Source organism: Suncus etruscus, chromosome 8 (assembly GCF_024139225.1).
Source record: "Suncus etruscus isolate mSunEtr1 chromosome 8, mSunEtr1.pri.cur, whole genome shotgun sequence".
In the NCBI taxonomy this organism is placed as follows: domain Eukaryota; kingdom Metazoa; phylum Chordata; class Mammalia; order Eulipotyphla; family Soricidae; genus Suncus; species Suncus etruscus.
Genome location: NC_064855.1, coordinates 107,617,915 through 107,630,887, shown reverse-complemented (window position 1 = coordinate 107,630,887; position 12,973 = coordinate 107,617,915). Strand labels below are relative to the sequence as shown.

At 33.2% G+C, this 12,973-nt stretch overlaps 1 protein-coding gene across 1 annotated transcript in view; it reads right to left on the bottom strand.

The window, feature by feature from the left end:
* The window catches only part of GPC5 (glypican 5), a 1,503,836-nt gene that overhangs the window by 723,157 nt on the left and 767,706 nt on the right, over window positions 1-12,973 (bottom strand). Inside the window, exon 7 of the mRNA XM_049778704.1 lies at window positions 6,268-6,424. Coding sequence (XP_049634661.1) covers window positions 6,268-6,424 — 157 coding nt within the window. The remainder of the gene's footprint in view (window positions 1-6,267; window positions 6,425-12,973) is intronic.

Below are 12,973 nucleotides of genomic sequence, written 5' to 3'. Positions count from 1 at the left end.
ATAATTTTGTAGGCATTTAAGGACAACCATTTTACTTTAATTGTATTGTTTAAATCATGATTTTGATGCATAAACATATCACAATTCTTAGTTTATACCCTGTTTTACCCATAACAAAGATCATCCCTGGCTTTTTTGTATCTATTTGTTTACAACTTGGTTTTATCCAAAACAAAGGTATTCCCAAATTTCTTTTTCTTTACACCAAGCCCTTTGACTTGTAAAAATCCACCTGGATAGGTTCTTCAATTTTTTTTTTTTTTGTCACACCCAGTGACACTCAGGGATTACTTTTGCCTATGCGCTCAGAATTGACTCCTGGCTTGGGCCAGGGGATCAATCCAAGGTCCTTCCTACCTAGGTCAGCCACATGCAAGATAAATGCCCTGCCACTGCACCACCATTCTGGCCCCTGGATAGGTACCTTTATCTCTCACTAGAATCTCCCCTCACTGTTGAATTTAAACTGGTAAATACAGGCAGTTGTCAGTTTGGGTGGGCCCAGAGAGAGCTTGAGGCAAGAAGCCGCCAAATTCTATTATTTTCTCCTGACTGGCTTGGTTTATTAATTTTCTGCTTCAGACTAGCTCACCTTTGGTTGTAAATACAGCATGGGGATTTATTTTACACAAAATAAAAGACTGTTTTTGGTGATCCAGTAGGTATTCAGTTTCCATTTCCCAATTTTGCTTACAAAATGGCAAGCATTCAGAATAATTTTCAATTATTTTTATGCCACGGCAAAAATTTATAGGAATAGCACTATAATGGTTTCATATTATAGTATTTTTAGACATACATTGTATTCATATTTAACATAATTTTTATACATAGGATTAAAAATTGTAGCAGATGACAAATTTCAGGGAAGAATCTCTTTGCATATTGTTCTATGGTTTTATCATGTTCTACTTTATATAATTTTTTAACATTATGCACTTGTAAAACATGAATTGTCTACATTATTAAGATTGCTTTCACTGTCATAATAGTTGAATCCAATTAACTTTATATAGATGGCTTATTTGTTATAGCCAAATAAAGTAAATACATGATAAGCTATTTAATTATTTTCAGTATATATCCAGTATGTTTGATATTTGTTAATGGATTATTTCAAAACACATAAAGCACATCTTAATATAATAGAAGTTTATAAAATTAGAAGGAATACAATGTGTTTTAATATAATCTTTGGGAGTTGCTAACATAAACAATCTTGCATGTTTTATTATATATTCAATAGGATTCACATTAGAAAGAAAAATGCAATAATATAATAAAAATAATTTTCAAACTATAAATAAATGCACAGTTTTAAGTCCTGAAAATACAAAAGTAGAGGTTCCAATGTCTAAATAAATGACATTTAGGAGCTGGAGTGATAGCACAGCAGAAGGGCTCTTGCCTTGCATGCAGCCAACCCGGGACAGACCCAGGTTTAATCCAGGCATCCCAGGTTTTCCTGAGCCTGCCAGGAGCGATTTCTTAGCACAGAGCCAGGAGTAACTCCTGAGCACCACCTGGTGTAGCCCCAAAACCTAAACCAAACAAATAAAAAATGACATTTATTACCACCAAAATTTTTATAACTTGCATACCTAGCTGAGATTCTGCAGTAATGTGATTTGAACCTGAAAGAAATTTTAGGAATCTAAGCATTTTGAATTGTCCTACAATACTCATTACTAACACCCTTAATTCTTCCATTGCTAACTAAGTGCCATTTTAAATAAACTATGCATAGGTCTGCAGTTACAGAACAGCAGGAGGTTGTATTCGGCAGTTCTGAATTTGATCCCTGGCACCCATATGGTTCCCAATTCTACCAAGGTTGACCCCTGATTACAGAGCCAGGAGTAAGGCCTTATTACCTCTGGCTATGTCCAACAGAATAATTTTATCATGAATATAGAATGTATTCCAAGCCCACTGTTAATATTATGATAAATGTCATTAGTTGATAGATAGTACTATAGTGAGATATCCATTATGGAATTTAACAATATATTATTTTAAGCTATAGATATGAGCTAAGGGTGCTTTCTCAGTCTAATAATAGCATTCAAAGTTATCATTCTTATCTTTTTCAATTAATCTTGTTTAATTTTGATTATTTATTTTTAAAACCTACTTCCTATGATAATGTTTCAGAAATGAGATAGGTGGGATAGACTATAATAGAAATTTTATTTATAATAAATGAATAATTGCATGAAACACCAAAGAGTTAAGACTAGAGATAATAAAAGGCTTCAGCACTGCTTATAAATGTCTCACATATTTAGAGTTTGGGATCATAAGAAGAACTTATGGAAAAGAAGAAAACAGAAAGAGGGTAAGAAAAACAATGGCTAACAAGCATAGAAAAAGAAATTAGTTGGATGGATAAAAAAATCATCAAGAAGGATGAGGGACAAGTCTTCCTTTAAGATCCATATTAGGGTTGTAAATGAGAGTTGGTTGCTTATAGCCAATCAAGGTTTGATCCTTGGTATCCCATATGTCCCTAAATCTTCCTAGATTGATTCCAGAGTGCAGATCCAGGAATAACAGATGCACACTACTGGATGTGGAACCCTCACAAATATCCAAATCATCGCAGTTCTATAGAGACATTGTGACATGTATAGCAATGTGGTGAAATTGATTTTACCTAAGATTATTACTCTTGTACATATTAAAAATCAATTCTATCATGGTTTGTCTACTGTGTCCTAAAACCTAAATGGTTGACAGCATCTAATATGAATTGCAAGAAATACAATGGAAAATGTTCAAATCAGCAAATGCAGGTTTTTCTCATACATACATATATATATAATATATGTAGTATTCTGGTAAGATTTTCAATTCTATGACCATGACAATTTGAAAGTACTGATATAGTTTAACAACTAAAAAAGTTTTAATGGTAATAAGAGTGTGTTTAATCTGCATGACTAAAATGTAGACCATCTAAACCCTACTCCCTACCCTGGTTGTTTAGAACCTGCATTAAAACACCGTTTGAAAAGATATAGGAATCAAGATGAGGATGAATAAATGTCCTACACTGTTACCATGTTACTAGTAAAAAGGCCACACATACATAAATGAAAATAATTCAATACAATAAAATATAAATTATGTTTTCATACTATTGGAACTTAAAGTATTTAAAATAGCAATGCATTTTGAACATGTATCTAGTATAGATAGCTGATTTTCATCATATATATGTAATAATTAATAGTATTTTAGATATAAATAATATAATTTAAAAATAATAAAATAAATAAAAATAAAATAAAATAAAAATAATAAAATAAAAATAATAAAACCTTCTTTCATTATCTGATATAAATATAAGTTCAATCTACAGGTAAAATACACAATTATTCTGAGAAATGTTGCTTATTAAAGCATACAGAACAGTCTGGTTAAACACAAACAGCAATAAATACTGAGCATTAATTCAATAATAATCATTAATATATTATTTATCTGCTATGGATTTTGCACAATGTATTAAAAAAATTAAATATACAAAATGCAATTTCAATATATATGTACTATTTATAAAATTTAGAAATATTTAAAACACAATACAGACACTTTGAAATGACAAATATACTTTATTCTGCTTAGGCTGTATTTTCTTTCTTTCTTTCTTTCTTTCTTTTTTTATTTTTTGTTTTTGGGCCACAATGCTCAGGGGTTACTCCTGACTATGTGCTCAGAAATAGCTCCTGTCTTGGAGGACCATAAGGGACTTTGAGAGATTGAACCATGGTCCATCCTAGGTCAAACGTGTGCAAGGCAAACCCTACCGCTGCACCACAGCTCTAGCTCTTAGGCTGTATTTTCTAAATAACAAGAAACAATAGTTTTATTCTATGTAAGTTCTTAGCTCATAGTCTCTCATGAAAATTTTCTAGAGTATATTATTTTAAGGCAATAAAAAGTCTCAATTTGCTTAACAATTTTTTAACCTAGACAGACACAGAAAAATTCTTCCTAATGCAATTTTAATATATTTCTTACATAGCCATTCTTAGTATTTGCAAATATCCAAAACACACTTTAATCAGACACTTTTGAAATGACAAACATCCTATTTTCTACTTATGTTTCTACTTATGTTCTTAGAACACATATATCATGTAAATTTTCTAGACTACAATACTTTCTTCTTAAGACAATAAAAAGTCTCAATTTTCTTAATGAATTTGTCAACCTAGAGAATTACCTAGATATTTCTAAAAGTGCTTCCTAAATATAGAAATGAACTACTCTCTATGACTAGCTCTGTCTCTCTTCAGTTTAGCCTGCTATCTATAATGGTTTCCTAACCACTTATAAAATATTGAACAGCTACAGCTATAAACTCTTCAAAACATAATAGGCATCCCACTTATAGTAGATGTGGATTTGTTAAATGTTTTCCTGAAGTTTTTGAAAACCGTCTCGTAACCCTCCCCAATTCTCCTAGAGAGTTGCATGTACCAAACCTGTCCATTTCAGCAGTAATTGAAAACAAGGTTTTGAAGTAAAAAATTCATTCGTGCCACCTTGACAAGCATGGTTTTGTGAGAAAACTATTATTAGTTGGATATCCCCCACTTTCTTTGCTCCTTTTGTAAAACAAGCCAAAAAGAGTTATCTATGAATACATAAAGAGCTTTTGTGCTTATAACTTGATATGGGGAAAACACTAATTCTATAAGTAAAACTTAATGAGTTTCTAAGATATTTTTAAATTAATTTGTATGCCTTAAGACTATGTTGTAATTCAAAGGGCAATGGATTGATAGTACACATAAATTCCTTTGAGATAACACAATGAAAGATTATGGAATATTATTCTCATCTATCTCTGATAATTACTAAATACACTGAGGAATATTTTGACAATTAGAATGCATTTTTCAAAGAAAAACTCTATTTTCTATACTTTTTGCATTCAGGTAAGCAACCAAGCACAGAAAACTGGAGAAACCACCCCAATAAAAGCTGCTATTAATACCAATAACAAGAATCCATGTCCTTTTATGTTCTTACAAGAGTAGAAGTTATTTGATTTTCACTAAAAAGTTCTATTAGTATATCAAGGAATTTTGCTATCATTTGCTATATTGCTTCTCTGTGTACAAGATACATTGTTTGGTGTTTAAATGATTGCTATGTTTAACCAGTAAACATACTGCTTTGCTTCCATTGTTTTTTATTTTGCTCTCTTTGGGCTTCTAATCCTTTCACCAATATATTTGGCCTGTCAAACAGGATCCTAGAAGGAACTGTATATTGATGCCTCAAGCATTTGGCGTGTTCTAAATCCACTACAAGAGAAGAAAAAGTAAATGAACTCTCCCCACCAAAGTCAGGAAAGGACACCGTGAGCAGGTCCAAAGCAGCCCTGTGTGATTTAAAAGGAGTCTATCAAACCAGTCTCCACATTGGGCAAGGTCAGAATATTATTCTCAAAAGTCATCGCCTTTGGTATGACCTGAAATAAATGAATAGTTGAAAAATCCAGCTGCTCTGGGAGCATTAACTTTCACACTTTTCTCTCAGTTGATCACTTTTGTTGTCTTTCCTATGTGAAAAATAATACTTCATATATCTGACAAGGAAGGCTGGACAGCCCATATTCTAGTTTGTGCAAGAAGACAAGAAATAGAAATTCATTTGTTGACTTTATTGTTATCATTTTGTTGTCTTACCTTTGTGATTGTTATAATCCAGTCAAACCAGGCATGATTTTCAAATCCATACACTCAAGAAGTAAAGAATCAGAAAATTTTCAGAAGTGCAAATTCATAAGCTTAATCCAAGCAGTTGTTCAACACAAATCACCATATGTTTAGGTAATAACGTTACAATTAGACTAAGGTAATAATAATATGAAACCAACTTAACAAAAAATGCTACACATTAATTCCTGAGGTTTCCCCAACTTGGCTTCATGTTTTAAAATTGTTCACTAACATTTATTTAATATACCACCATACTAGGTTTTCATGCCCAAAAGTATTCAACACAGTTCTAATTTGCGAAACTGATGATCACATGATAGTTTCTCACATGATAGTTTCTGAAGTGTCATTAAATTTGAAATCACTCTTTCGAAGAAATACCTGAAGATTACATGTCTGAATAACTGAAAATAGATTTCACTGTCACTGTCATTTTCACTGCCATTGCTTCTTTAGATTCACAATAGTAATTTGTCTCGCTCATGCTTCAAAATAAGTGACTTTAAAGAAGTGTGAGTCAAAAACTTACAGTCTGTGATTTTTAGAGTCCTCTTGACTTCTCCACTTCCGGAGCCCCCACAGCCATCTTCGTCATCGCAGTCCCCGCTGACCTGCTCCACTGCACCACCACCACTGCCCATCTGGACTTCCCACTTGACAGGTTTTGGCGACCTTCCCTGCAACAGCTAAATGTATATGCCAAAAACCTTCGTTAGGAGGAAAATCAACTCATCTTAAAATAACCCAGAAATTGTAAGTGCTTTCTATTTTTTCACTGGACTACCTAGGTTGAGACTACCAAATCAAGTGTGCAATATAATATATATACATATATATTATAGAAAGAATAACAATAGGGTGAGTTCTTTTTGGCATACAAAGCTACACTATGTATGCTACTTCTGTGATGTTAGATAGGTTTTGGAAAGCAAACACGATGATAACTACTTACTCATGATATTCTACCAGAATATCTATTGTTTATTTGAATAAGTAAATTCCAATCATGATAAATGAAGCACTCCTGCAGAACAACTGCCAATGTAGTATATTGGCTACTAATGTGCTGTTTTGTGAATGCACAGTCTAAAATTTCTCAAGAATAGAGTACTATGCTTTCAGGATCAGTCAAAAGAATGTAGAATTTTGAACATAAATATTTATAGCTTTACTTAAACTTTTTTGGATTCAGCATAGCCCAATATGGCATATGGCAGCAGGCTAAACTTTGGAACAAAATGTATGTCTTACATTCATTTTCTGCAAAATACTTAAGAAATTTTACCCATTGTCCTGATTTGAGACTCTTTAGTATTCATTTACTTTTATGAGCAGAAGAGATGGAATAGTCATTTTCCCCTCAGCATGGGAGTACTTGTAATATTTTTCAATAATGCTAGAAATGCCAGAACTACTTTCTGAGAAGGTGATGTTATGAATAATAGAGTATTTTACTTAAAGTTGAGACTGAGTAAAATGATCCAATATGTGACATTCACCCCTCCATGGCAGTTTTGGAGAACAAAGGAGCAGACCATACACCGGGGGTTACTGCACTATTATGAGTAAAATGGACTTTGACTGAACACTTAAAGAATATTTAGCTTTTTAGGGTGCTTTATAAAAGTATGAGGGTTGAGACTTTCAATAGATTTTCCAAATTATAATATTGAAAGGCAGATAATTAGGTGTCAAAATTATATATTATGGAAAAATCCAGGTTGAATTATATTCATTCATCTCAGACAAGTATGTTTGTATTCAGAGTGCTATTACACTAATTAAGAAATTAGACTCATTATAATATTATTAACATTATATTGGCAAAGGTAAAATGTTAATCAACTTGATGATAATTTTAAATTTTCTATTAGAACTCAAAATGCTTATCATTTTTCTCCAAAATGTGTTAATAAGTGTTAAACTTTAAAAGATGTCTTTCATAATTTAGGTGAATTTGGAAAAAAATTAAGTTAAGTGAAGGTTCTTTAATGTTTAATGTATGCTATTTCCATCAAGAGATATATATGTAATAAAATATATAAATAATAAAAATCTGTAAAATAAAAATATAGATAACATTTATTTTTAAGTTTTATGAAATCATACCATTTATCTTATTGCAATATAGACATATGTTTGGATATGGAGATCTAACATAATTCGATTTGATTAGTTGTTCTACATTAACAGTGAGACTTTGGACAAGTTAATAACACCTCAATTCTTACATAAATAAATACAATCATATAGTTGGATTTTTGTTCTTATTATAAGAAATATATATGTAAATAACTATCTATAGTCTTGGAATAGCAAAATTTTATAAATTTTGATTATTCATTTTATCATCTCTTTTATACAAACATACTTAAATAGTCAAAGCATATAAATTAAATTCTTTAATAATTATTAAATTTTATGACCTCAATTAAAATATCCAAAGACTTATCTGAAGAGTAAATGAAGAGCTAAATGTTTGGTGATGGGCTATTTCCTTTTCCTCCGCATGCTTTCCCAACAATTTTCTATTTCATCATAGAAGCTAGACTGTCCTAAGCATTACTATAATATTTTTTAAGAATTATTATTTTAGGGCCGGGCGGTGGCGCTAAAGGTAAGGTGCGCCTGCCTTGCTTGCGCTAGCCTTGGACGGACCGCGGTTCGATCCCCCGGTGTCCCATATGGTCCCCCAAGCCAGGAGCAACTTCTGAGCACATAGCCAGGAGTAACCCCTGAGCGTTACCGGGTGTGGCCCAAAAACCAAAAAAAAAAAAAAAAAGAATTATTATTTTAAATTATAGTGTGATTCTATTGGGTGTCAGCCAGTAACAAGATAAAAATTTATGATTACCATCACTGCACATCACAAAGGCTGGCCCAATGAAATTAAACTAAAAAATAAGCATATGGAAAGATAGTACATAAACAAAACTTACTATAGTTAGTTTCTGTTAAAGTGATAGGATACATTATGATATTATAATTCATTTCTCTAGAGAAACTAGCAAAAGTACCTACAACAGAGATTGGGGAGCAAAATTATGGCTTCCTATGTCCCTCTTCTCTATCACTTTTTTTTTTTACTTGTTTTGTTTTTTGGATCACACCCGGAGTCTCACAGGGGTTACTCCAGGTTCTGCACTCAGAAATCACTCCTGGCAGACAAGGGGGACCACATGAGATGCCGGGATTAAAACCACCTTCAGTCCTGGATCAACTACATGCAATGCAAGAGCCCTACCGCTGTGCCATCTCTCCGGCCCCAATATTATGATGATTCTTTTTTGGGGGGAGAAGTATACCCGATGACACTCAGGGGTTACTCCTGGCTATGCGATCAGAAATCTCTCCTGGCTTGGGGAACCATATGAAACACCGGGAATCGAACCAAGGTCTCTTCTAGGTCGGCCGCTTACAAACAACTGTGCCACCACTCCGGCACCATCATGAGTCTTAAGATGATTGTTCTTCAAGTCAGTTAATTTTGAGTTTATCAAATGGGAATTTATCTGGCTGCCCTAATGTCACCCCAGCCATTCTTTCTTCATATGCATATCTATATGTAGGTATATAGATATATATTCATATTCATATATCTATATATAGACAGTCTATATAGACAGCTGTGTTTTATATATACATATATATACAGGTATACATATACATCTATATAGACATATATATCAGTATATATACATATATATCAGAAAAATGTTTCCCTGGCTATTAGCAGAAGTAAAATGTGAAGGTTGGTGGATAATGCGGAGAAGAGGCCTGTAGAGATTTTGCTTGCCTGCAAAGTGTCATTTTAGTTGTATGAAATGGTCCCAAGATGTTCTGCCAAAATGAACAACAAACTGAGTGACATGCAGCCTCTGGAAGCTCAGTGATCTCCCTGAGGCCCTCAGTCATACAAATAAATGATTTCTGGAAGAAGTCTAGAGAAACTGGAAAAGGAGGCTCAAAGTTGCATCATATTTGGAAGCAAGTTAATTGCATCTGTTAAGTCCCCAAACAGAGAACCCTTACTTAGGCTGTGAGTCCCTGCTGACTTTTAACCTATAGAACTCTGATAAATGGATATTGTTTAAAATTGCTTAGTGTGCTCATCTGTAATATAAAAAGAGAAGACTAACATTTGTAACTCCCAAGTGGTCATTTCTTGGCAATCTTTCTTTTCATTTGGTCTCTTTTGAATCACTAACACTCCTCAGAACTAGTAGTCATTTTCCAAGAGACAAAACCCAAACAAGAAAACTATCTGGTTTTGGTAACAAGCTACCTGCTTTTATCTTTTCTCTACTTCTTGATTTCTTTGGCAAACCTTTTTACTGACTTCCAAGTTGCTAATTAAAAGGCATTCTCGCAGATTTTATGATCAACTTATCCAAATATATTCAGTCACAGCTGATCCATGCCTCAAGCTTCTTTTTCTTCTTTCTTTCTTTCTTTCTTTCTTTCTTTCTTTCTTTCTTTCTTTCTTTCTTTCTTTCTTTCTTTCTTTCTTTCTTTCTTTCTTTCTTTCTTTCTTTCTTTCTTTCTTTCTCTTTCTTTCTTTTCTTTCTTTCTTTCTTTCTTTCTTTCTTTCTTTCTTTCTTTCTTTCTTTCTTTCTTTCTTTCTTTCTTTCTTTCTTTCTTTCTTTCTTTCTTTCTTTCTTTCTTTCTTTCTTTCTTTCTTTCTTTCTTTCTTTCTTTCTTCTTTCTTTCTTTCTTTCTTTCTTTCTTTCTTTCTTTCTTTCTTTCTTTCTTTCTTTCTTTCTTTCTTCATTTCTCTCTTCCTGCTTTCTTTTTCTTTCTTTCTCTTCTATCTCTAAACAACATAAAGACTCTGCTACTAAACATTTATGTTTATTTCTCCATCTTCTTATAACCATCTAGCTTAAATAATTAAGTACTTAATTAAAATATTGGAATATTCTACAAATCAACCAAAGTAACTCTACAAACATCCTTATTTCAAATCTCATTTTGTGGACCTCAGTGTACACCTAACATTGTTCAGGGCATTTTCCTGACACCACATTCATGAATCACTGCTTCCAGGAATCTACTAACTATATGAGTTTTTGGAGAATAAAAGCAGTTAAGTTCATGCAAAGTATATGTTCCACCCAATATATTATCACTCTGGCCCCCAAAATCTTAATTCCTTTGGAATAAACTATTTGATATATCCTCAGCTTGTTCATATTTCTCTGCATATTTCCAATAAATTAAAGAGATTGTTTTTAATAATAGTATGGATTATCTTTTTACATTTTCCCTCTTTATGGTAAATCATTCTAACATTTTTTTGTGAAAATCTTTTCTACAAATTATACACGTCTTTATTTTAAGTCTTCGTGATTTTGAGCACTGTTTACATATAAAACACACTCAACATCTTTGTATCTTAAAATGAAACCTTTTATATTTACTATTCATGTTCAATACAACTTATTTTTACCAAATAATCACAACAAGGGACATCAAGCTCCTTACTCCCACCATATTATTTTCCCCAAATCAATACTTGCACCATATCATTTTTATACTTAATATCCTTTGTGAGTCTGGCAGCCATGGATTCCCAATATGTCAGTCCAGACAGATGAGTTAGAGAAAAAGGACCTGTGTTAAAATATTTGTTAAATCTATGATACGACCTGGGGCCAGAGAGATAGCATGGAGGTGGGGTGTTTGCCTTTCATGCAGAAAGTCATTGGTTCAAATCCCAGCATTCCATATCGTCCCCAGAGCCTGCCAGGAGCGATTTCTGAGTGTGGAGCCAGGAGTAACCCCCCCCTCCCAAATCTATGATACGACCTTTCTTTGTTATCTGTAAAATAAAGGTTGGTATTAATTATACCAAACACGGCCATTGAGATTTGCCTCTCATTTTCAAAATTCACCTGAGAAAATTAATCCTTCCCACTATACTCACTGACATGCTTTCTGAAATGGATCTTGAAAATGTTAACACTTTGTTTTTAGTCAAAGTCTAAAATCATGTACCAAATATTATGTTGAAACATAGATCCAACATCTGAATTATGCCACAGACCAGCAAGTTTGTTTTTCCCACAGACATCATATGGTTTTGCATATCTACAATTTTACCTGTGTTTCTTGCATATTTTCCTCACTTCCAATTAGGGAGGGAAAATTAGGCCATATTATTTGTGCTCAGGGGCTATTCCTGCCTCTGTACACAGAAGTGAACCCTGGCAGTGCTTGGTAGTTGTGTGTGAGGAATTCAAATTGGGTTTGAATAGATGCAAAATAAATGCCTTTTCTTCAGCACTAGTTCTCCAGCACCTATCCCATGTTTCTTTCTTCCACACATAATAGCCTAGTCTTCCTCTTTTTCTACTCATTAATTCTATATTTCAAGTCCAGCTAAGAATCTTTTTTTACGTTCCATACAAGTTATTCATATTTTGAGACTGTGCATGGCATTCACTGGTAGTTAATCAGCCTCCCCGACCCTGTTTGGTGTTTCTGTTGCAATTATTCGAGAGTAACCTGGGTTAGGTACTCTATGAGGAATTTACATTCATTTTAGAGATGGTGTTTGCATGCATACTAGCTGAAGGTTGCATTTTTTAGCTTTGATGTTCACATATATATTCTCATGATAAGATTCACTGTGCCATCTCCTGGTATTGAAATCACTCGTTATTTTATTTGTGGTGATTAATGATGTCATACATGGTGTATACTTGTATACATTTGGCTCTGACACTACAAATCACAGATAGCGGAGTGAATCTAAATAGCAAAATGGATTGATCTTGGAGTTTTGTATTTCAAGTGTTAATTTTGCCATTGTGCTACTTCTAGCAGCCTTGTACTTTTTATTGGGGGAGAGGGGCTTGCTCAGGGCTTAGTCCTGACTCTGTTGTAAGGGATCACCCCTGGCTGGGATAAGGCATGCGTAGGTGGTGCCATGGAGCAAACCTAGGTCAGGCACATGCAACAAGCATCTTCCCCACTGTACTATTTTCTCTAGCCTTAAGTCTTTCTGAGTAATGTATATTACTAGTATATAAATAGGGAATATTATTTATGTTTCCCACAATGACTATATACATTCCCACATAGTAGATGTTTAATCTTCTTTATTTTATGATCACCTCATTTAAAAATAATTTTTAAGCTATCCTGCCTTTTATCCCCTTTGTAATTTAGCAAAGGCTTTTCACAATTGAACCATTTATTAACTCGGCGACACTAATTGAGCAAGTGCTATG